Source organism: Heloderma suspectum, chromosome 1 (assembly GCF_057233095.1).
Source record: "Heloderma suspectum isolate Gila_16-S chromosome 1, 16-S_ref, whole genome shotgun sequence".
Taxonomy (NCBI): Eukaryota; Metazoa; Chordata; class Lepidosauria; order Squamata; family Helodermatidae; genus Heloderma; species Heloderma suspectum.
The window spans coordinates 33,433,577-33,456,558 of record NC_139458.1 but is presented as its reverse complement, the minus strand read 5'-3'; the positions used below and the strand labels follow the sequence as shown (position 1 = coordinate 33,456,558).

General features: G+C 44.5%; 1 protein-coding gene across 4 annotated transcripts in view; it reads right to left on the bottom strand.

The window, feature by feature from the left end:
• Positions 1–242: 242 nt before the first annotated feature.
• Positions 243–22,982, bottom strand: part of PRIMA1 (proline rich membrane anchor 1) — an 80,633-nt gene continuing 57,893 nt past the window's right edge. For 3 of the 4 annotated variants that reach the window (XM_084840189.1, XM_084840213.1, XM_084840206.1), the window contains exons 4-5: positions 19,163–19,292; positions 243–4,313 (exon numbers count right to left, since the gene is read on the bottom strand). In XM_084840189.1, coding sequence (XP_084696315.1) covers positions 4,211–4,313; positions 19,163–19,292 — 233 coding nt within the window. In that variant the 3' untranslated portion in view covers positions 243–4,210. Of the gene's footprint in view, positions 4,314–18,173; positions 18,242–19,162; positions 19,293–22,982 lie in introns of all 4 variants that reach the window. The other variant, XM_084840197.1, reaches the window with a different exon arrangement.

Sequence of the window (22,982 nt, the reverse complement as noted above, 5' to 3'; positions counted from 1 at the left end):
CGATATTCCAAACCACACAAGTGTGGATCAGATAATTTTCCTGAGGAATTCGCAGAGATCGAATGCCTCAAGCATCTTTAGGTTTGCCCATCAACAAAACTGATCACATATCATTGTTTGGTAGAGTTGTGAAAGCATGGAAAACAAACAGGGGAAAACCTACAACTTTAAAAAAAATAAAAACTGAACCTTCCCCTCCAGGACTTCTTTCTCCCCTCCTGGAGAAATTGTATCTGTGTGTGTATTTTTATTTTTCCCATTCCCCCCATCCCTTGTTTTTTTCTCCAGGCCTTCACATCTCCAGTGCTGGGATCATCATCCTGCCTGGTTCTATGACCTACTATGCCTGCATAGGAGCAGATACGACAAGATACATTTTTGTATAGCTCTTTGTGGGGTGACCAAATACTCACAAAAAAACTGAAACTTCCATAGATCCAGAACCACACCCTTCCTGCTACCTGGCCAAGTAGAGACAAGAGTCATGTTTTAAGCATCTAAAATCCCTGTGAGGTTTTTTTTTTTTGGGGGGGGGAGCATTGAGAAGCAAACATAAAATTCAAGTGTGATTCTGAACAATTCAGAGCTGCTCATTAACATGTACAGAATATGCTCAGTGGTTCTTAATAAACACCATGTTAATGAGGACAACAACCCAAATAATAAGCATTTGTATATAGGTGACTATGCAGCCGCTTGCTGTTCTTCATAAATGTCTGGATGATACATAATCATAATAACAATAACAACAACAAATAATGTCTTTGTAAATAATATCCTTTTGTGGAAGTCAAGGGGCTTTCAAAGTAAGGACCAACTTTTAAGACCATCACCTCAGAGGCATTTGGAGGTAAAATGTCTTACAGGAAATTTGGCCATGACAGGTAGATGCACTGTATGTAGCAGGCCAATGACAGGGCGCCACTTACCCAGGAGCAACTGCTATGAAACTTCTGATAAGTTCAACGGAAGCCAGCAGAACAATCTCCCTTTGATGAATGAAGCTTGCGCTCCAGCAGTGTCAAACTGAGGGTGGACACCTAGCACCCTTTCTTCCACCTTTCTCGGTGCAGACCAGGGGAAGGAAAGCTGCAGCCCTCTAGAAATGTTGGGCTCTCAGCTCCCATCAGCTCTAGCCACCATGGCCAGTGGTTAGGGATGCTGCCCAACATCTGGTGAGCTGGAGGTTCCCCACCTCTGCTTTAAAAGGTTGTATTCTTTATGCTTGCGCCTGTAGCCCGATAATACAGAAAGGACCTGGGGGAAATGACTACACCAAAAGAACTTCTCAGTGCAGAAGAAGCAAAGCAACCTACAAAACGTTTGTTGCAGCAATGAGGTGACTGTGGATTCCATTCAAAGTACGTTGGTTGAAGCAACCTTATGTCAAAGATGGCCATTGCATTTTGGCAGCTCTGTGCTCTGAATCATTTCTTTCCAGGAGTGTGGGGCACAGAGCTGTACCAAGCTAACTGGAAGGGAATGCTGTGCATTCTCAGAGAACAGAATCGGTGACACTTTTTTTCTTACTTCATCTTCAGCAAGTCTTGACATTTAAAATGTTGTAAAAATCCTTTCTAGCTATATTCCTAGACAGGGAAGAAAGGCCAGACAGTGAAGTGAATAAACTTATGCCTCTATGGATTTTTCCGTAAGGGTAAATAGCAGCCTTCTGTTTTCCCTCTTACACAACACTTGTATTTAGAATAGAATTGTGTGATATAAAATGGATTTTTTTAAAACTTCAAATTCCTAATTTGAACACCTCAAGTATTTCATGGGGATGGCACTCAGGGGCTGGTCAGGAGTTATTTGTCAATAAAGAAATTCAACATCATAACAACAGGGATATGTGTCATGGATTTTCACGTGCCCCCCACCTCTACCAGCCTTTATTTTCTGGGCAGGATATTGAGAAGGAGATCATAATGTGAGTGACACCCCACATTCAGATATATGTGATAAACGTGTGGTGTGAGGGACGGCCGTACTTGTCCCTGCTGTTACAACACTGTAGTGGTAACAACGGTAGTAGCAGTAACAATTGTAGTAGTAATAACAACTGTCCCTGTTGTTACTACATTGTAGTAGTAACACCGTAGTAGTAACTCCATCATCTTTTAGTTTCTAAGCAGTAACAATTTTAGTAGCAGTAACAGTTGTAGTAGTAGTAACAATTGCCCCTGCTTTTATTTCACTGTAGTAGTAACTCCACCACCTTTTATTTTCTAAGCAGGATATTGAGAAGCAGATCATAATGTGAGTGATACCCCACATACATCTGTGGTATTTCTGTGGGGTGGACGTACACCTGCCCCTATACTACACTGAGTTTTTCTACTGAAAATGATGATTGACCAGACCCGCAAGGCTCCCAATTTCACAGATGCTTCTTATTTCCTTCATTAACTTTGTCACCAGTGACCCTGGCTTAAGGTGCAGCACTGATCCAGCACACATGGGTAGCCTACTATCTACTTACAAGAGTTCCCTACTCCCCCACTGCCAATATGACTGGAAGTCTGTATACTCAGAAATTCTGGGTATACGTTGGTGCAGATGTGTGGCTCTGGATTGGGGTTCGGCTCTCTGGACTCTCAATATAGATTCTGTAGACTAGACTGGGCCTGTCCTTGGATAAAATGAGCCAGAACACCAGCTTCTCTGCACTAATGGGCTGTATGGATAAGATGCAGAGATTCTATGGAGCAGCACCTGCGACAGCTTCATTTGGATTGCTCGAATACATGAAGAAAGAATAGCACTCAAGCTCAACAGCAAAACAGTGCAACACATTTTCATTTCTGCTCTTGGAGCAGTGACAAACGAAGGCCTATGAAAAGGAAATACCATAATAACATTCTTTAACATCTTAATCCAGGTGTGGGCGAATAACAGCATCTGAACAGTGTATTTTTCCTTTTAAGAAACTAAAGTGACTGAGCCTAACAAGATATCACATGACAACGGGTTTGGCAGATTTGGCTTTTAAATCTTTTGCAGTCCTTACTTATCACAAAGTGGTCCATCACAGAGCTATCACATATGATTTGGCACAATTGGCAGTCCCTTGCCAAGAGAGAGGACTGAGCTATCACAGCTTTCTAAAGTGGAGAGTTCTTTACTCAGAAGAAGTCTGTTGGAGGAGCTACTCAAGAAATAGGAAAGCTTTCAGAATTCTGAACTTGTAAGGAGTTTAAGGAGGACTTCAGGGTTGTTGTCCCCCCGCCCTTTTGCAATTAGTCTTCCTCCACATTCAAATCTTTTAAAGCCATTCCAGAGAGGTCCTGCCTACAGATCCACGTGATGTAAATATATGTGCAAAATTGTGCAGAATTGTAACTGAGGAACACAAATGTGGAACATTTTAAACCTGGGGCAAAAATGCTACATGGTAATGAAAAAAGGGGAAATATGACTAATTGTAGGTTAACAGTAGCATTCAAAGCACCTTTAAATGTTATTACCTATAGTAATTTTCTCTTTGATTAGCAATGCTACGGAACGTACTGTGACTACTTTCTGCTTGAAAAGTCTCCAGCCGTGGAAATTGCATAGTCACCAGGCTGTAGGTGTATGGTGTATATTTCATAAGGTCATGAAATTTGGGGGGAGGTTGCCTTGGGGGTCAATGGAAACTTTCCCACATAACAGTGTAATCACAATAAAGAATGGGCATGGCGACGGCTTGTAAATGATAAAGGAAAATGCAAAGCCATGCTAGTAAAGCTTGGATTTTCAGACCCAATTACAATATGTTGCTGTCTTGGACAGAACACTTCACCATTGAAGGATCCTACTGGAACACTTTTTTAAAATGAATGATCCATCAAAATAAGAGGGGAGGGAGGGAGGAAGGAAAGAGAGAAAGAATTAATTAATGAAAGAAAGAAAGAAAGAAAGAAAGAAAGAAAGGAAAGAAAGAAAGGAAGGAAGCTGGGGGCTTTCAACTGACTCGGCATGCAGTGAGTATGCCTCTGCGCATTTTTTTTTTCTCAGAGTAGCCCTGGCTGGCAAGTTTATCCCTCCATTTGTAAAATCAGCAAGCCAAATAGAAGTCGTCTGCTTTTCTTCTCAGAGTAACTGATGCGTGCGCTATTTTCTGAAATGAAGTCCTCGGCCACAGGGCTTCTCTTGTTGCCGCTTTTCACCCACCTAGCATACGGCGTGTGTGCTTTGAATGTTCACTACTCAAGGGGAGTCTCAGAAATTATACCACCGCACTGTTAGTGTCAACTGTCTTGTTGTTTTGGGAGGAGGTCATTGCATATTCAGCTCGACTTGTTCCATTCTCTTCTTTTCTCAGTGGTTTCCTGTGTTCAGGCCCGGCAACAGTAATAATTTAAAACACAGCGAGAGGAGAAGGGAGGGAAAGAGGACAGATAAACAGGTTCGTTAGCAATATACAACATTTCAAAAGCATCCTGTCCAAATGATTAGAGGAAAGTCTTCTTGGGCATAAAAATGTCTTCTTTTTTCCTGTTGCTTTCTGTGTGCACTCTACAACATGGCTTACAGGGTAATTGTGTGTTACTCTGGTGATAGGCAAGGAGAACAGTGGTCCTAGGAACTGGGGAAGAAAACTAGATACACAAAGTCCAGAGACAGCCTATCTAACCTACAGTAACCCATTTCTGTTTAATTTAGCAACAGTTAAAGGAACAGGATTCTTAAAACAGCACTTAAGCAGCCTTCCCTTCAGCTGGACTATAAGTCCCACTCTGTAGCCCAATACATCTGGAAGGCATCAAGTTGGGGAAGGTTGAGTTAAAACATAAAGCTGTGTGGACCAGACCTCCGACAAACATACATACAATTACAGGCTATCACCACTTTTCTGCTGAATTCATTTTCTGAGAGTATTCACCAGTTATAAATGGAATGATAGAAAATAATGCATGATCAAAGGGTGTATATCTACATTACAAATGTACATAGGTTTTATACCAGTTTAATTTCCATGGCTTCCCCCACAGAACTCTAGGAGTTGTAGTTCAATGGGGATACTGAGAATTATTCTCTGTTAGGCTGAAGGCAGATATAAAATAAAGAGGACTCTATGGAGGATTCCTACCGTCTTCACAATTGAATGGACAAGCATGCCAGCAAACTGAACATTTGGTCAAGCCATCAATCTTCCCTCTCATCTGCTAGCTATTGTCTTCAAAAGTGTCTATTTATGCCAGCTAAATTTATAAAGTATTTATGCCGGATAAATGGATATGCACATGGTTACAGTTTGCTAGTGGCCTAAGTATACAGAAAGCTAAGGTCTGTTGCAGACATGCTGTTCCTGACCTTCTAACCATGGTTAGGATCCCTCTCCTTCTGTCTCTCTACCTTATGCAAATTCTCTCCTCCCTGCCGTAGTTTGCTTTACCCATGGTGTAGACTGATGTCTACGTCAATGCTAACCATAGTTAATGTTAACCAAGATTCTACCCAGGGGCTGGAACCTCCACTTCAAACTATAATTTCAAATCCTAGTTACAAGATTGGGAATGTAGGTCTGCATGGGGAATTAAAAAGAAAAAAAATCAAGAATCCAGTGACTTTAAGGTTGCAATTCTATACCCACTTTCCTGGGAGTAAGTCCTATTGAACTCAATGGCACTTCTGAGCAGACATCCTCTGTAAATATGGTATGCTGCAGAGCAACAGGATAAAAGGTTTATGATAACTGATTACATGATGATAAATCAAGCCCAGCTATAATATATTCAGAAGAATGTCTATCATCACAACATCTTGTTGGCCTTTCCTGGCAAGAACTGTAGGCTGTTAATGTTAGTTGTGGTTTCAGCTTTTATAGAGTCAGAACAGTACTGGAGGAGGCAGATTATAAAGCATGCTCAGCTTATAAGAAGTACTTGTGATGAAGCATTATTTCTTTTAGGACTCGTTTCTAATTAGTTATACTGTAAAAGTGCATATCAACATGTTTTTATTCTTCTCCATCACCTACCTTTTAAAATATTCAGATATTTGAGAAGCATGCCTGTTTTTAAAAATATTTTCCATTTTCTGGAAAACTGTCTATTTTCTAACATGGTTAAAATACAAGCTATATTTATATATAGCTTGTATGTTGAGCAAAACAGCTATTCACATGAAAATTTGCAGTGGACATTTTTAAATACAGATACAAAAGTTAACTCTTTTTTGTTTCTCTTCTGTGTCTTTTTCTTTTTACCTACTGCATTCATTCTTTTCATCACTATGATTCTTCTCTGTTTTTCTGCCCACTACAGTACGTCTTTTTAAGTCACAGTTGCTCTTCAATTAGTATAGCTGGGCGTTATAAGCACTTGAAATCCATCATACTCACTCCATGGTCAGGTTGCTCTTTAAAATGCATTTCATCTGTCTGCTACGCAATTTTCTACAGACACTTATTTTGCTAAGCAGTAAATCAGTAATTGAACTGTTTGCACAAATTGGTTTAAAATCAATGGAGCATTCAAGCTCTAGATAAATTAAGCTTTATGGTGCCCAGCAAAGGTATGAAATGGGACTTCAGCATCCATAACCTCTCCATCGCTTACATACATGAATTTTCATGAGTTCTAAAACCAAGAGAATATCATTTAGAATATATTTTAATTGAATAAATCCACCTCTTATTTAAGATTCATTCCTACCAACGAAGAACAGCAAATCAGTTACTGGAGAGACAGACGTGGGACACATCCACCAAAAAAGACAGTTGCGGCTACATCCCATGGAAAACACTGGAATGGGACCTAGATGCAACTAACTTTTACCAAACCGTGCCCATTTTCTTGTGCTCCTTTTTTCTTGCACTATCTTGTATAACAGTGGACACTAACGATACTAGACATTAAACAGAGTATGTGCATCTTTATTTAATTCATTTTCCCTCCACACAGAGGAATTGTGGCCACATCACTGGGAGGCTTTAGTCATTTAAACATGGTGGGGAGGGGACAGGAAGTGCAAGTCATTTTTCATTCCTATTCTCTGCTCTTCTTTGTAATGTTGGGAAAGATGGGCTTCTGTGGAGGGAGGGAGAAGTGTGTTCTTCCTCATGTGGAGGCACCTTGTGCATCTCCTTGTAGGGGAGATATGAGAGCCATCATTTTGGACATTTATAAGTATGTGCCCAAAAAAGGAAGCATATTGCACTCACACTTCCTGTTCCCTCTGCAAGTCCATGCTAGATATGCCCTTTAGAATCCCCATTGGCCATCCATGTTTCCTATTGGTTCACACATAAGAGTAACCCATGGTTTATTTAAGCAATGGTTTGTTGCCCTACCCAGGGCTTGACTGGCAGAAGATCAAACAAGCCATGGTTTGTTTTCTCAGTCCCTGTGTTATTTGTTTCCCTCCTTTTTTGCCTGTACCTTCCCTGTATCTCAAATACCTGTATGGTGCTGCAGTATTGGCATGTAGAACGGCTATTTCGACAAAGGACTCTTGTCCATCTCCTCTGTAGCCTGGTGAAACAACCCATGAATAATCCACAGTTTGGGGTTTTCACGCAACAGCAACCATGGTTTAAACAACCCTGCATTCACAACCCAACAACAAACCATGGGTTCTCTTTCTGGGTTCTTAATGTTAGCAAACCATGGTTTGTTAGCGCAGCTCTGTTCACACATCACGACACCCCAGAATTCAACAATCCATACCATAGGTTAGTGTTATGTGTGAACCAGGCCCATAACTGTTTACACCACTTCTCCAAATGGGTTTAAAGATGCATTTATTTTCAGCTGCCCTTTCAGTGCCCTGACCTCAAACAACCCTTCACTGTTTCTGTGACAGATCAGTTTTACAGGAGGCAGGCACATCTGAAAACAACAAAACCCTTCAGATCTCTTGACTTTCACAGATGAGAATAAGGTGCCCAAGAAATCTGCATTCCATGTCTTTTAAGAGAAGAAAAGAGAATATTTTAATGTAAAACCTTGTTACAACCTCTACTTAAATAAAAGAGCTTCACTGCATCTCCTCTGAATGCCAATGCAGACATGTTTTCTGCAGGCCCCAAGGGCTCACTTTCTGAGGCTGAAGATTCTTTTTGAAGAGAGTAGCTTCCCCTGATCTTAACTGTATTTGCTTGGAAAGACGTCTGGGGAACTACAGCCAACCAGGGATCCCCGGTGTACTTCCCTGAGTATTTAGGTCCATGGGGTCGCGAAGAGTCGGACACGGCTTAACGACTGAACAACAACAACAACAACCTGCTTTTCACATGTTTACCAAGGGGAGCAACAGTGTGCAAACATGACTGCCATGTAAAGCATTAAGCAGCTCTTAGAGCTGGCTCATATGTTGCCTGAATGGCATGTAGGTGGCCATGTGTCCTACTTTACAGAAGACAGTCCTCTATTCGGATACTTTTTTCAAAAGATAGTCCACTATTTGAAAGTGTCCTTGGCGGGCCTAGCCCCAGAGCCACTGTGGGCCTTGTAGCTTTACAGCCAGAATCCGATTTGGACGTAGAGCAGGATAACTGGGAACCCAGTTCAGTTGTGAGAAGCTCAGGGCCTGGGAGCCCAGCATGGACTAGTTTCCCATCTGGCTGCAGGCTGAAGGAGGGTGATACTCCTTATCAGCTACAGCTGCAACAGGCAACCTTGAAGGAAGCCTCTGATTTATAGCCTAGGAATGTGAGAACTGTGCAGGAGGAAGACTGCATGGGGTGGGGTGGGGGATGTCACCCAGGTTATGACGCCAACTAAAAAGGGTAGAACAGAGATGCCCCCTCAGATGTAGTGATTCTTTAAGGCCCAGATTCCCATCAGGAGAGAACGTCAGAAGGGGAGCTTTAGCAGCTCCTCCTTTATATTTAAGCTGGTGCTCAGGCTGAAGAGCCTTTGCTGAGAATACTTGGAATGCTGCAATACTTTCTTGCCTTATTGTGAATTTTGAACTTTTGCCTGCCTTGAATCCTGTATCGTTAAGACTCTGACTTGCAATGTATTGTTGGAGCTCTGACTCTGTATGAATCCTAGCCCTGGAACTGTCTCTTGAACAAAGCAGTGGTCTGATACCCTCTGTCTAGGCTATTTGATTGACTGGGGATTATAAATGCTGTAGCTCTGCCATGGGCTCTGGAAAGCTGATCTGTATAACCTGATCTACTGCAATAAAGAGCTTCATTGTTATCAGTGATCTGGGTCAATTTGCCAGAGAGGGTCAGAAAGCTGAGCCTGACAGTCCTCTATTTGAAAGGCTATCCAGTCCAAGTCCAGTGTAAAGATAACTGTAAGCAGGGAGAGCAGGTACCTTGAAGCTGCCCATCAACACTTAAGAGCATAAGAACAGCCATGCTGAATCAGGCCAAATGCTCATCTAGTCCAGCATTCTGTTCACACAGGCCTTTATGATTGTAAACTGCCGGAAGAGCATTTGCCAGTTGGGTGGTATGCACATCTAACCAGCCCACCCACCCACCCACAAGTAGGACATGAAGGCAACAGCACCCTCCTGCTCATGTTCCTCAGCAATTGGTACACAAAGGCACAGAGATACAGGAAGTAATGTATCCTGTACTAGCCATTGGGACTAGTAGCCACTGATAGCTTTATCCTCCATGAGCTTGTCTAATCCCCTTTCCAAGCCATCCAAGTTAGTGGCCATCACTACCTCTTGTAATAGCTAATTCCATAGTTCAACTATGCACTGTGTGAAGAAGCCCTTCCTTTTATCTGTCCTGAATCTCCCACCAAACCAATCATCTTCATGTGATAACTCTGGGTTCTAGCATTATGAGAGAAGATGTCCAGTTAGCACAGCAGACTGAGCAGGCACACAGGTCATTTGGTCAGTGTCTTTCCCATTACAGTTAAATGTGTTGTATTTTTATTTAAGTTGTAGTAAACATTTCTAATGGCAACCCACTCCAGTATTCTTGCCAAGAAAACCCCATGGAACGTATCACAAGGCTAAAAGATATGACGCTGGAAGATGAGCCCCTCAGGTCAGAAGGTGTCCAATATACTACTGGGGAAGAGCAGAGGGAATTTCCAAGTAGTGCCAGAAAGAGTGAAGTGGCTGGGCCAAAGCCGAAAGGACACTCAGCTGTGGAGGTGTCTGGTGGTGAAAAGAAAATCCGATGCTGTAAAGAACAATATTGTTTAGGAACCTGGAATGTCAGATCAATGAATCAAGGTAAGCTGGAGGTGGTCAAACATGAGATGGCAAGATTGAACATCGACATCTTGGGAATCAGCGAACTAAAATGGACAGGCATGGGCAAATTTAATTCAGGTGACCATTATATCTACTACTGTGGGCACGAATCCCTTAGAAGAAATGGGGTAGCACTCATAGTCAACAAAAGGGTGGGAAAAGCAGTTCCCCTTATTTTCGCCGTCTTAGTCTACATAAATGTTTACGTAGACTAAGACGTGCCAAAATAAAGAACGCAAATGGCAGCAGCCATGGCCGCCGCCATTTGCGTACATGCGTTATTATATTTTTTAAAAATCAGCCGTGATAGGTTACGTAAACATTTACGTAGCCTATCATGGCTGACTGCAGGGACTACGGCCGCCGCCATTTGCATCCCTGCTAGCCAGTGGCTGGATGTCCGGCTGCTGGCGGAGCCGGCCGGCGGCTCCGCAGAATCAGTGCAGAGCACAGCCGGCCGGGGATTCCGGGGGGGGGGGGAGGAACGGAGCGCCTCCCCCCCCGGCCAGGATTCCAGGGGGAGGGATGGAACACCTCCCCCCCACCATCAACATAATCCGCGGAAAAGTAAGTCACTTTTGTACATCCCTATCAATATGCCAACAAATTTGGAACACTCAACACTGGCCACAAGACTGGAAAAGGTCAGTTCACATTCCAATTCCAAAGAAGGGCAATGCCAAAGAGTGTTCAAATTACCATACAATTGCGCTCATATCACATGCCAGCAAGGTGATGCTCAAAATCCTACAACCTAGGCTTCAGCAGTATGTGAACCGAGAACTACCGGAAGTACAAGCTGGGTTTCGAAGAGGCAGAAGAACTAGAGATCAAATCGCCAACATTCGCTGGATCATGGAGAAAGCAAGAGAATTCCAGAAAAACGTCTATTTCTGCTTCATTGACTACGCTAAAGCCTTTGATTGTGTAGATCACAACAAACTCTGGCAAATTCTTCAAGAGATGGGAGCACCAGACCACCTTACCTATCTCCTGAGAAACCTGTACGAGGGCCAAGAAGCAACAGTAAGAACCGGACGTGGAACAACCGGTTCAAAATTGGGAAAGGAGTACGACAAGGCTGCATATTGTCACCCTGCTTATTTAACTTATATGCAGAGTACATCATGAGAAACGCCGGGTTGGATGAATCACAGGTCGGAATTAAGATTGCCGGGAGAAATATCAACAACCTCAGATATGCAGACGATACCACCCTTATGGCAGAAAGCGAAGAGGATCTAAAGAGCCTCTTGTGGAGGGTGAAAGTGGAGAGTGCAAAAGCTGGTTTGAAACTCAACATTAACAAAACTAAGATCATGGCATCTGGCCCCATCACTTCCTGGCATATAGAAAGGGAAGAAATGGAAGCAGTGACCTATTTTATTTTCTTGGGCTCCAAGATCACCGCAGACAGTGACTGTAGCCATGAAATTAAAAGACGCTTGCTCCTTGGGAGGAAAGCTATGGCAAACCTAGACAGCATAGTAAGAGGCAGAGACATCACCTTGCCGACAAAGGGCCGTCTAATCAAAGCTATGGTTTTCCCAGTAGCAATGTATGGCTGTGAGAGCTGGACTATAAGGAAGGCTGAGCGTCCAAGCATTGATGCTTTCGAACTGTGGTGCTGGAGAAGACTCTTACGAGTCCCCTGGACTGCAAGAGGTCAAATCAGTCAATCCTAAAGGAAATCGACCCTGAGTGCTCATTGGAAGGACAGATACTGAAGCTGAAGCTCAAATATTTTGGCCACCTAATGCGAAGAGAAAACTCCCTGGAAAAGACCCTGATGCTGGGAAAGATTGAAGGCAAAAGGAGAAGGGGACGGCAGAGGATGAGATGGCTAGATAGCATCACCGATGCAATGAATATGAACTTGAGCACACTCTGGGAGAGAGCGCAGGACAGGAAGGCCTGGTGTGCTATGGTCCATGAGGTCATGAAGAGTCGGACATGACTAACGACTGAACAACAACAACAAAGAGCAGTAATCAAACGTGCTCAGTACGATTATGTACTGCCAGTAACCACTGGCACCCAAAATGCGTCTGTATCTGTCCCTCGTTCCTCCGTGTCGCTTTTAAGATGTGCACCAATCCGTTGGCCTAGGATGTTACCATCTCACAAACTCATTTTTTGTACATATCAGATCATGCTGGAACTACTTAAGAGTTGGGCTTTTCTTGCATCCAATTAGAGATATGTGCCTGTGTGTGTTTCTTTCTCCCTCTCTCTCTCTCTCTCTCTCTCTCTCATCTATATAAAATTTTGTTCAGAAGGATCTGCGCTACACACAGACCAAGTAGAAGAAATTACCCAGTAGAAGAAGTTTGGATAAACTGCTAAGACAAAAGAAGACTGGTCATGATAAAGTAATCCAAAACACATCACTACATTAACTGAAGGTTTATCTCAGGGGTGCAGCCTCTCGGGGGCCAAATCCAGCTCTCCTGGGGTCCCAATCTGACCTTCTGGGGTTCCCCGGATGGCCCAACCCCCTTTCCCCGACCACTGATCATTTGGTAGTATCCTGGCTTTTATGCAGTTTTCTCCTCATTCTAAAAGGCTGAAATGCCTCTCATAAGGCTTCGTTTCTGGCAGTAAGAACTTTAATCTAAAATATGCTGGTCTTTTTGGCACTGCCCCTTTTGCCTTCAGACCTGCCCATCACTGGAATGTAGCCCCTGAGAGATTCTCCAGAATGGAATTCGGCCCTCAGGCTGAAAGAAACTTAACACGCCTGGTTTATCTGCTGAAAAATTTCTAAAGCTTTTCTTTTTAGATGCTAGCTCAGAGAATTATTTTGACCTTTTGAGAGGGCCACCACCTCCTTGTCCTGCTTGTGAGAACCCAGAGAGAGGCAGCTGCAGGAAACAGGAGACAACACTAAATAGATCTTAGTCCACAAGGCAATTTTGAAAGGCCTGGATCCAGGATCTGCCTTCCATAGACGGAAGGGCTTCGCTCACAGAAGGTGCCTCTCTCTGATTTTGGGGGATCCCCCTCCCCCCACACCACAGCTTATCCCATTCAGCAGGATCTTCTGATCCTTTGTGTAGCATTTTCAGGGGTGTGGAGGGGCTGCTGTGGGAGGAGGGGGTGGAGAACTCCGCTTCTGCTAGCCCATGTGCCTAAATCTGGATCCAACCCAATGTATTTAAAACAAGGGTGTTGAAACTCTTCCACCTCAAGAGTTGGGATGTCAGAGGAATCTGTCCCAGGAGTGGAGTTCGCCGAGCTTTCAGTAGCTCGGCCTCCCAGACACTGGCTTGCCTCCCTGCAAGCTGGCCTGACCCGATCGCATCAAGTTGGGCCCTCCCTCCCGCTGCCACCATCGCCGCACAACCTCCCCTCTCTCCCTGCTGCCGTCGCCCCAGCCCAGAGAGCCCACCCCCTTTCTTTCCTGATGCGCAGGGGCTCTCCAGTCTGTGGCCAATGGTGGCAGGGAAAGAGGGAGTGTTGCGCAGCGGCAGCAGGGAGGGAGGGCTCCCAGCTCTATGGTTGTGGGGAGAAAAAAGGAAAATCTGTGAGCTGGGAGCCCTCCCTCCCTGCTGCTGCCGCCACACACCCCTCCCTCTTTTCCTGCTGCTGTCAGGCCCAGCCCAGAAAGCCAACCACCTTTCCTTCCTGATGCACAGGGGCTCCCTGGGCTGAGGTGGCAGGGAGAGAGGGAGCGTTGCATGGCGACAGGCGGTGGCAGCGCGGGAACTTTTTCATTTTTCATTTCTTTTTCATAAACATAAACTGCCGCAAATTATAGCTGTAATTTGCGGAAATTGATGCTTATGGAGAAGAAGAAAAAGTTCCCGGATTTCGGGAACAACCCCTTGTCTTGACTCTCAAAGGCAAGCCCAGTGCTTGGGGTACTGCAGGAGTCCATCGAGCCCCAAAAGGTCCGGATTTAACCACGATGGACATCCCTACCCAAGGTCCGAATTCCATTTCAGAGAAGCTCACAGGAGCTGCATTCCAGTGGTGGGCGGGGCCAAAGGAACAATACCAGTACATTTTAGCTTAATGCTCTGACTGCCAGCAACAAAGCCCTAGGAGAGGCATTTCAGACTTTCAGAATGGGGAAAAACTGCACAAAAGTTGGGAGATCTCCCAACGATCTGTGGTTGGGGGAAATGGGGTGGGGCCAGAGGAAAGGGTTGTGGCCACCTGGGGAACAACAGAGGCCTAGATTGGGACATTAGGTGTGCTGAATTTGGCCCCTGGGCCTGCGGTCTTGAATCCCCAAAAACATATAAGAACATAAGAAGAGCCGTGCTGGATCAGACCAAGGGTCCCTCTAGTCCAGCATTCTGTTCACACAGTGGCCAACCAGCTGTCGACCAGGAACTCACAAGCAGGGCATGAGTGCAACAGCACCCTCCCACCTATGTTCCCCAGCAACTGGTGTACATAGGCTCACTGCCTCTGGTACTGGAGGCAGCACATAGCCATCAAGATGAGTACTGGTATGAGTTGCTGTGCTGCCTTGTAAAATGGGCCCACATTTAGTTATCCACGAGAACCTCCTTCTTAATTTTGTCATTCATGTTATTGTTATTCTGCCTTTCAGCCACAAGGACCTTGAAGGCTGCTTACAACAGCCATGCTAACACAGTCACTGAAATCAATATACAATAATGAACTACTACCATTTTATTTTATGTATTTACCATTATTTTTAGGTTGCCTTTAAGGGTAGAACCATAAAATCAGAGAGTTCGAACCAGTCCACTGTAGGAGCAGTGGCAGTTCTCACAGAGCCCTGTTTTCCCACCTCCCTGGCCACTGCACACATGCCTGGGCAGGTATGGTGCCAGGCCCGGGAAATGCCACCACTATTTCTGTCCAGCCCTTCCCACCACTGCTTGAGCAATGAAGATAAGCTTGGAACGGAATAGAGGGGAAAGGGCTAGAAGGGGATATGGGAGGTGCACACTGGCCTCCCATTCCTGCTAATGGCCTGGCACAATGCCTGGCCCTGTGGCCATATGTATGCACCACAGGGAGAGGAGGGGGCCTGCGCATGCAGTGAACTGGATCAAGTCCATATGAAGCCGCATGGAGTCAGAGATATAAAAACTAACATTACTTTTCTAAAGCCTGGCAGAATTAAGGTGTGGCCTACACATGCAGCAGAAGGAGCTGGTAGAATTGACTGTACCATGTCAGAGTGCAGGTAGGAGATACCTGTTTTGAATGCTCCACCATGGTTTTTTTAGATAAAGAAATAATCCCTGAAAGTAGAAAAGCAGCAGATCGAGCAAAAAGATTCTAGCTCAGCTCACTTCTTTCTCTGAATGTTTTCTAGAACAAGAAGGGGTTGTTTTAAACATAGGGGAGCATTAAAAAATGTGATTCTCTGTCTGCAGGCTAAACTTCATTCTACCACCTCAGATTTCAACCACCTGATCCCCCCACCTCACTCTGCTGCATATGTAGATCAGGCCAAAGAAAATGCAGGTTACTTCCTCGAAAATCCAAAACGGTCTGTTTGTGGAGGCCTCTTTTGTTTCTCCTCTGCCCATCTCTCTTAAAAACTGCTAAAGTGAAACTGAGTGGGAGCTTCTCATACAATTCAAAAGCAAAGCTGTTCAACAATATCACATTATTTGCTGTGTAGAAAAAGCAGCCTCCTTTCACAGCAATGTTATTTTATCTCACCCCCTTGCATTTTTATCAATAAATGTCTCTTTTAAAAGGTGCATGAAAATGATTGCAGGATGTTGCCAATAGCCCCAAGTATCCACTTAGCAAAGCCGTTATTGAAAGGATGTAGAGGAACAGTGAAATGCTCTACTCAGGGCAAAAAACAACAACACAACAGAACAGAACAAAAAACTAACCCCAACTTGATTTCACTCGGTGAGCTTCCCATTTATAGACATCCATCCCTAACTAAGCTGTTCACACTTCAGCATTTGTTTGTAATAGGCACAATCCACCCAGAAGTTCTCTTACGCAAGCGTCACTGATATGAATGGAAGCTGCACAAGAGCCTCGCTGTGGACTGGTTCATAACAACATGCCAAACTGTGGCTTGCACCGATGGCAATTTAGACTCCAAACTTTATTTGTGTTCCAGCTGTACAAACAAGGTTTGTATGGCTTCCCTCTTCCCCTGCCTTCCCTGAGAATCCCTGGAAGCTATCCCGAACAGAAGCTCTGAGGGTGGGCAACATCCCAAATCATGGTTCAGTAGTTCTATTTGCCCAGAGAGGGGTTCGCAAACCTGCTTCAAACCATGGTTTCAGATTCTGGTTTGGCAGCTTCTTTCAAACCATAGTTTGGGGTTACATCTCAACTATTTTATAGTGGCTCACATGGAAGATCTTCCCAATAGATTTTAGCCAGTGCACCTAGCCCTTCAAAAGATGGAAGCTAACTGGTATTTAGCTGAGCCGTGTTTAATCCTCAGTTCTTCCTTCTCTAAATCCTGTACTCATCTGATGAATGTCCAAAAACACAGAAGTAGGCCAGTGAATGTGGACAATGGGTTGTATTGTTAGTCTAACTTAAGTCCCATTCATTCCAATGGGTCTACTCTAGTAGGATTAACATTAGATACAACCCAATAACTGAATAGTCACTGTTAGCATTCACTAGTGTAACTCCCCAATTTTGGACATTCGCCAGATGTGTGTGGGATTGACTGCATTTTCTTGTGTTGTTTACAGTCTTTGCACTTTGGGCATTCACTGTGAGTGTTTCCAGACTGGTGGCTCCTAGAGCTAACCAGTCATTGCTCTTCAACTTTTGGCTACTTGCGAAATTGCAGTTGACTTTCCATTTAGCCCTTGGGTGGGAAATGGGCAATTCTGAGCACAATTCATCAATTTTTAAAACCAAGTCACGTAATTTGCACCAAAGCACTTTTTAAAACATTCATGAACACAAACAAAGAAACTGACATGAATGACTATTGGGATCATTTATTATCCCCAAGTCACATTCACATTGAATAACTCTGCTTACTTGTATCTTGAGGCAATACTTTTTTTTTAATCCAATGGGACTTTTAAAAATCCCAATACTTTCCATTGACTGAGACAAAAAAAGCACCTTACGGCACAATCCTATGCATGTTAAGACAGAAAAACATCCTACAACTCCCAGCATCCCCCAGCCAGACATGCTGGCTAGGAAATGCTGGGAGTTGTAGGACGTTTTTTCTGTCTAAACATACATAGGATTGCACTCTTAATGGCACAAAGTAATAGATTTCTTGTGGTATTTTTGGTCCTAGGCTCTTCTTGTTTTTCAGGAAGAAAACTGTATGGTACTAAAATCTGCTTTACTGGATCCGTTTCTGTTGGAATATTTTTACCCCAATCTATTCCATTGGTTAGGAATCTCCACAGATGTTTTGGAGATATTTTCCCCACAGGTGCTTTTGTGTACAGAAAGAAAACTGTAAGTAGTAAGTGGCTGAAATTTGGGAGCATCGTTTGCTACCATGAAGGTGACAATCTCCTAGAGGACTACACTGTAGGCCTACTTCTGTGTAAATTCTGCAATAAAAAATGCACCCACAGGGTAGGATCTGTCTCACATTGTTGGATGAAACTGAGACACTATTACACAATAACTTTCATGGCTTAAAAAACAGGTAGCTAACAGAAAGAAAGAAAGAAAGAAAGAAAGAAAGAAAGAAAGAAAGAGAGAGAGAGAGAGAGAGAGAACAAAAGAAAGAAAAAAAGAGAGAGAGAAAAAACAAAGAAAGAAAGAAATCTTGATGTTATCCTGATTGTATTAAGATGCTTTTTGTGTGGCATTTTACTGATGCATGCATATGTTCTTGTGCATTGGTAAAACACCATACAAAAAGAATCTTGTTACAACTGTATATGCAAGCATACCAAGATTGCTTTTTTTTTTGCAACAATATTGAGAGCCAGTGTGGTGTAGTGGCTAGAGTGCTGGACTGGGAGTCGGGAGATCTGGGTTCTAGTCCCCACTCGGCCATGGAAGCTCACTGGGTGACTTTGGGCCAGTCACAGACTCTCAGCCCAACCTACCTCACAAGGTTGTTGTTTTGAGGATAAAATGGAGGAAGGAGGAGGATCATGTACGCTGCCTTGAGTTCCTTGGAGGAAAAAAGGCAGGATATAAATGCAATAAATAAATAAAAAAAAATAAAAAAAAATTGCAACACTATTGCAGGGAGGGGGAGGCGAAGATGCAAATGAAAGGAAGTAACTGAATGCTGCTGCAAACTGCACATATGCACAATGGCCACATTTGCACAAAAATGGTAAGTCACAATTGCTGAGAATTCTGGCTTTATTTTATTTATTTATTACATTTCTATACTGCTCATTAGCCGAAGCTCTCCGAGTGACTTGCTAGTAATGAGCAAGTTTTAAGGCCCAGTTCTTACACTACCCCAGACGCATGGGTGCCACTGCAGAATTGCTCCACTGTTATATAAGATGAGAAGCCCTGGGCTGTATGAGAGGGGTCCATGCTGCAGCTGTCCTCCTCATGCCAGAATCAACTTGGTTTCTGAATGGTTGAAGCTGGGGTTGGGAAGGAGCCAAATGTTAAGCTTTAGGAGCCACGTGCTTCAGAAGCCACACAGTAGGCCCCTCCCACATGCTGTAGGGCTTCTGGTGCCAGTGGTGGCCCTGGTTATGTCGTCACGTGGTGGAAGTAGTACCTGACCTGGCAGGTCCGTGGATACAGTTGTATGAAGCTCTCTCGGGGGATGGATCGGGTTGAACAAGGGGGATGAGCCTGCTGTGGGAGTGGCAGAAGAGCAAACAGTGGGGCACTAAAGCAGGACTGCTGCAGGGGTGTATGGGCCAGGAAGGAAGGAGAGAGCAGGGGATGCTGGAAAAGGCGGCACACTGCCACTGGTTCTCAGTCACTGGAGGACTTTGGTTTAGTTCCTTTGACTGTCTTCCTTTTTAGGGATTTGTAGAATCCGTAACAGCCCAATATCGAAACAGTAGTACACCCATAAAACAGCTTATTTTGCAGCTCTGATACACTCACACAGTCTTACCTTTTTATGGCTTTGTAGCAAATGATGAAAACTAGAAAGAGGAACACTGGTGTGGTGCAGCATGCTGCAATAATTATAACCGGGCCTGGCCACCAGGTCTCTCCAGGGGCGCAAATGGGAGGGGGAGGAGCTGCAAAAGATAAGGCAAAAACAACAACACACACTCAGTAGGGTCCTACGAAATAACGTGTTTATGAACCAAGGAGCTCCATTCACCCAGTTTAGTGCGGAAGGTGACGGAGGATACCCAACGGCACGTTCCCTGCTCCCCCAGCTAATATATTAGTGCAGATAATGTGTTTATGAACCAAGGAGCTCCATTCTCCCAGTTTAGTGCGGAAGGTGACGGAGGATACCCAACGGCACGTTCCCTGCTCCCCCAGCTAATATATTAGTGCAGATAATGTGTTTATGAACCAAGGAGCTCCATTCTCCCAGTTTAGTGCAGAAGGTGACGGGAGGATACCCAATGGCACGTTCCCTGCTCCCCCAGCTAATATCTTCTGCTGTGCTTTCCTGCTAACATCCCCATGCAGCCGCCAACAGATTCTTCTCTTGCACTAGTTCATACGAAGCTGCCTTACTTTGACCATTGGCCCATCTAGCACAGTGTTGACTAAACCTATTGGCAGCAGTTCTCCAGGGTTTCGGACAGGATTCTTTTCGACCTGGAGATTGAACCTGGGATCTCCTGTGTGGAAAGGAGCCTTTCCCCATTCCTAGCTGGAGATGTTGGACTCGACGGTCTTACAGGCCCCTTCCAACCCCACTATTCTATGGTTCTATGTTGGGGCTTGAACCCGGGGTCTTCTCCATACAAAGCAAATGACCTGCCACTGAGCTGCAGCCCCATCCCCTAACTTCTTCGGCCCCTGCTACGGGGGTCAGAAATGAAATGGCTCAACATGGCTGGGAGCCTCTTGGTGGAGGCTCCCAGCCATGCAGCATTTGTTCCACTGAGTCAATGGCACAGCACTATGTCCAGCTCTTAAACTCGATTAAGAAAGGTTTATCTAGCACAAATGGCAGCGCCTGCAACCACAGCTAAGGCTGCTATCATAAGAACCTTGGGGGGAGAAGGAGGAGTCAGTTTCTTAGACAGAGAACAGTCTTCCCCATCCTGAACTTCCCCTCCCTTTATTTCATAAGGGTTGTTTTCCTATTGTGTGTAGCCACATTCTAACGCATCTCACCAGGGGGTTCTGTTTGAAAACCAAATTTATAAAAGGAAGTTGCATTGTTTCATTTCATTCCATTTATTATATTTCTATACCGCCCCATACCCGAAGCTCTCTGAGCGGTTCACAGAATTGTTAATAGCAGAGGACTAGACCCATCTATCCTAACTGTGGAACTCAGGGTGACATATATTTACCAGCCTGCCCCCTGTAACGTAGGCTAGGCAGGGAGAAAATGACCTGCCCAAGGCTCATCCACTCACCTTTATGGCTGAGTTGAGTTTTTAATAAGAACATAAGAAGAGCCAGGCTGGATCAGACCAAGGGTCCATCTAGTCCAGCATTCTGTTCACACAGTGGCCAACCAGCTGCCCACAGGAAACCACAAGCAGGATATGAGTGCAACAGTGCCCTCCTGCCCATGTTCCCCAGCAGCTCGTGTACATAGGCATACTGCCTCTGATACTGGAGGTAGAATATAGCCATCAGGACTAGTAGCCACTAATAGCCATATCCTCCGAGAATTTTCTAACCCTCTTTTAAAGCCATCCAAATTGGTGGCTATTGCCACATCTTGTGGTAGTGAATTCCATAATTTAACTATGTGCTGTGTGAGGAAGTCCTTCCTTTTATCTGTCCTGAATCTCCCATCCATCAGCTTCATGGGATGACCCCATCGGGTTCTAATATTATGAGAGTGGGAGAAGAATGTCTCCCAATCCACATTCTCTATACCATGCATAGCATAACCCAGGATTCGCCTATGTAATCCTATGCATGTTCACTTAGAAATTACTCCCATTGTGTTCAATGGGGCTTACTCCCAGGTAAGTGTGCACAGAATGTTTTCACACAGCATATCGTTGAGCAATGGAATTTGCTGCCAGAAGATTCACTGCCACCAACTTCAATGGCTTTAAAAGTCGATTAGACTAATTCATGCAGGAAGGCTATCAATGGCCACTAGTCATGATGGCTATATTCTGTCTCCAGGATCATAGGCGGTGTGCCTCTGAATACCACTCATTGGGAACAAAAGTGGGAGGGTGCTATTGCCCTCTTGCGGGCTTGTGGGCATCCCGTAGGCATCTGGTTGGCCACTCTAGCAGCACTCCGTGAAGCCTTCCTGTGAAGCAAAACAAATAAAACCAAAACCAAACAGAAACAGGAAAAAGGGAAGTGGGAAGTTGCAGGTAATGGAGGTCAAAACCACGTGATGTCTGATCAGGCGCTGGCTGGCGCGGAGCAAATAAAGCGGCATTGAACCAGAGCAAATAAACATAGTGTTTTGCTATTAAAGTTCAAGCTTTGAACTTTTTCAAAGTTTCAAAATTTTCTGCACATCTACACTGCTCAAGCTTCAATTTTTAAAAAATGAACAAAATTGGTCTGGCAGATCTCAAGTAATAAGCATTACACTAATGTATTCTTATATAGATTTGTATGGGAAATTCCTTCAAGTAACCAAGAGGGTTCAGCAAAGGGGGTGTGAAGGGCAAGCTACATGACTGGGGGGTGGGGGGGTTTGTCCCCGCCTCACCCTCCTCTGTTGCTACTATACCAAAGAACCATGCAACTAGTTCCACATGCCTGGGGGCCTCTGGATTGTGTTTTTCCAAATAGCACATCCCCATTATCTGGGAAACCAATTCTAAAACCGAGGAGGGGGGCACTTTCACAAGTAGTTTGTGATATTGGCATGGGGACATGTGCCTGATGTCCAGAGACAAAAATCTCACTAGGCATGCCAATGCACAGTTAAAAGAAAAACCGCATCTCTTGAAGTCTCTCTGTAGCCCTATTCAGGTGTTTGGAAATACCAAGCACGGAGGGGAGACGGGGATGTCTGCTTCAGCTCCATGTCCTCCAGGTCTGACTTCCCCATGTTGACAGGGAAGGTCTGAGGAAAGGCTGTAACTGCATTTGAACAGACACAATTGCAGCGCTCTGTGGGTTCCCGAATCCTGAATGTGCAGGGTTTCCAAAAGTGTGGAAGGTTATAACTGCATCCTCCGAACATGGTTATCATCTCTCTTCATTCAGTGCAGCGGTGTAGAACTGCAGAGCTAGAAGCCAAATCTGGCCCTCCAGGGTTTGCCAGATGGCCTTGCCCCTTCCCCTGGCCACTGATCGTTTAGTGGTTTCCTGGCTTCTCTGCAGTTTTTTCCCCGTTCTAGAAGATTGCAGTGCCTCTCCCAAGGTTTAGTTACTGCCAGTAAGAGCTTTAAGTTAAAATATGCTGGTGTTTTTGGGCCCTGCCCCTTTTACCTCTGACCCTGCCCACAACCTGTGGCCCCTGAGAGCTTCTCCAAAATGGAATTTGACCTCAGGCTGAAGAGGTTCAGCCCCCCTGCTTCAGACCTTCCTTCAGACGTTCAACACAGGGAGATCAGGAGCGAAGGGGGCAGCGCTGGAGTTCATCCTCTTCTCCACTCCCCTCGTGCTTGTGTCGCACACCTATCTAAGATGCAGAGAAACGTTTAAAGTAAAAGTATTAGCAACCTTCCTTCCAAAAGAAGATTATGTAGGTATGTATAGAAACTTTTAGTATTTGGGCTAATTATACTTCACAATAAAAGCATCACTTCCTTTTCCGTTGAGGCAGCTAATCATCATCATCATCATCAGCCAATGTGGTGTAG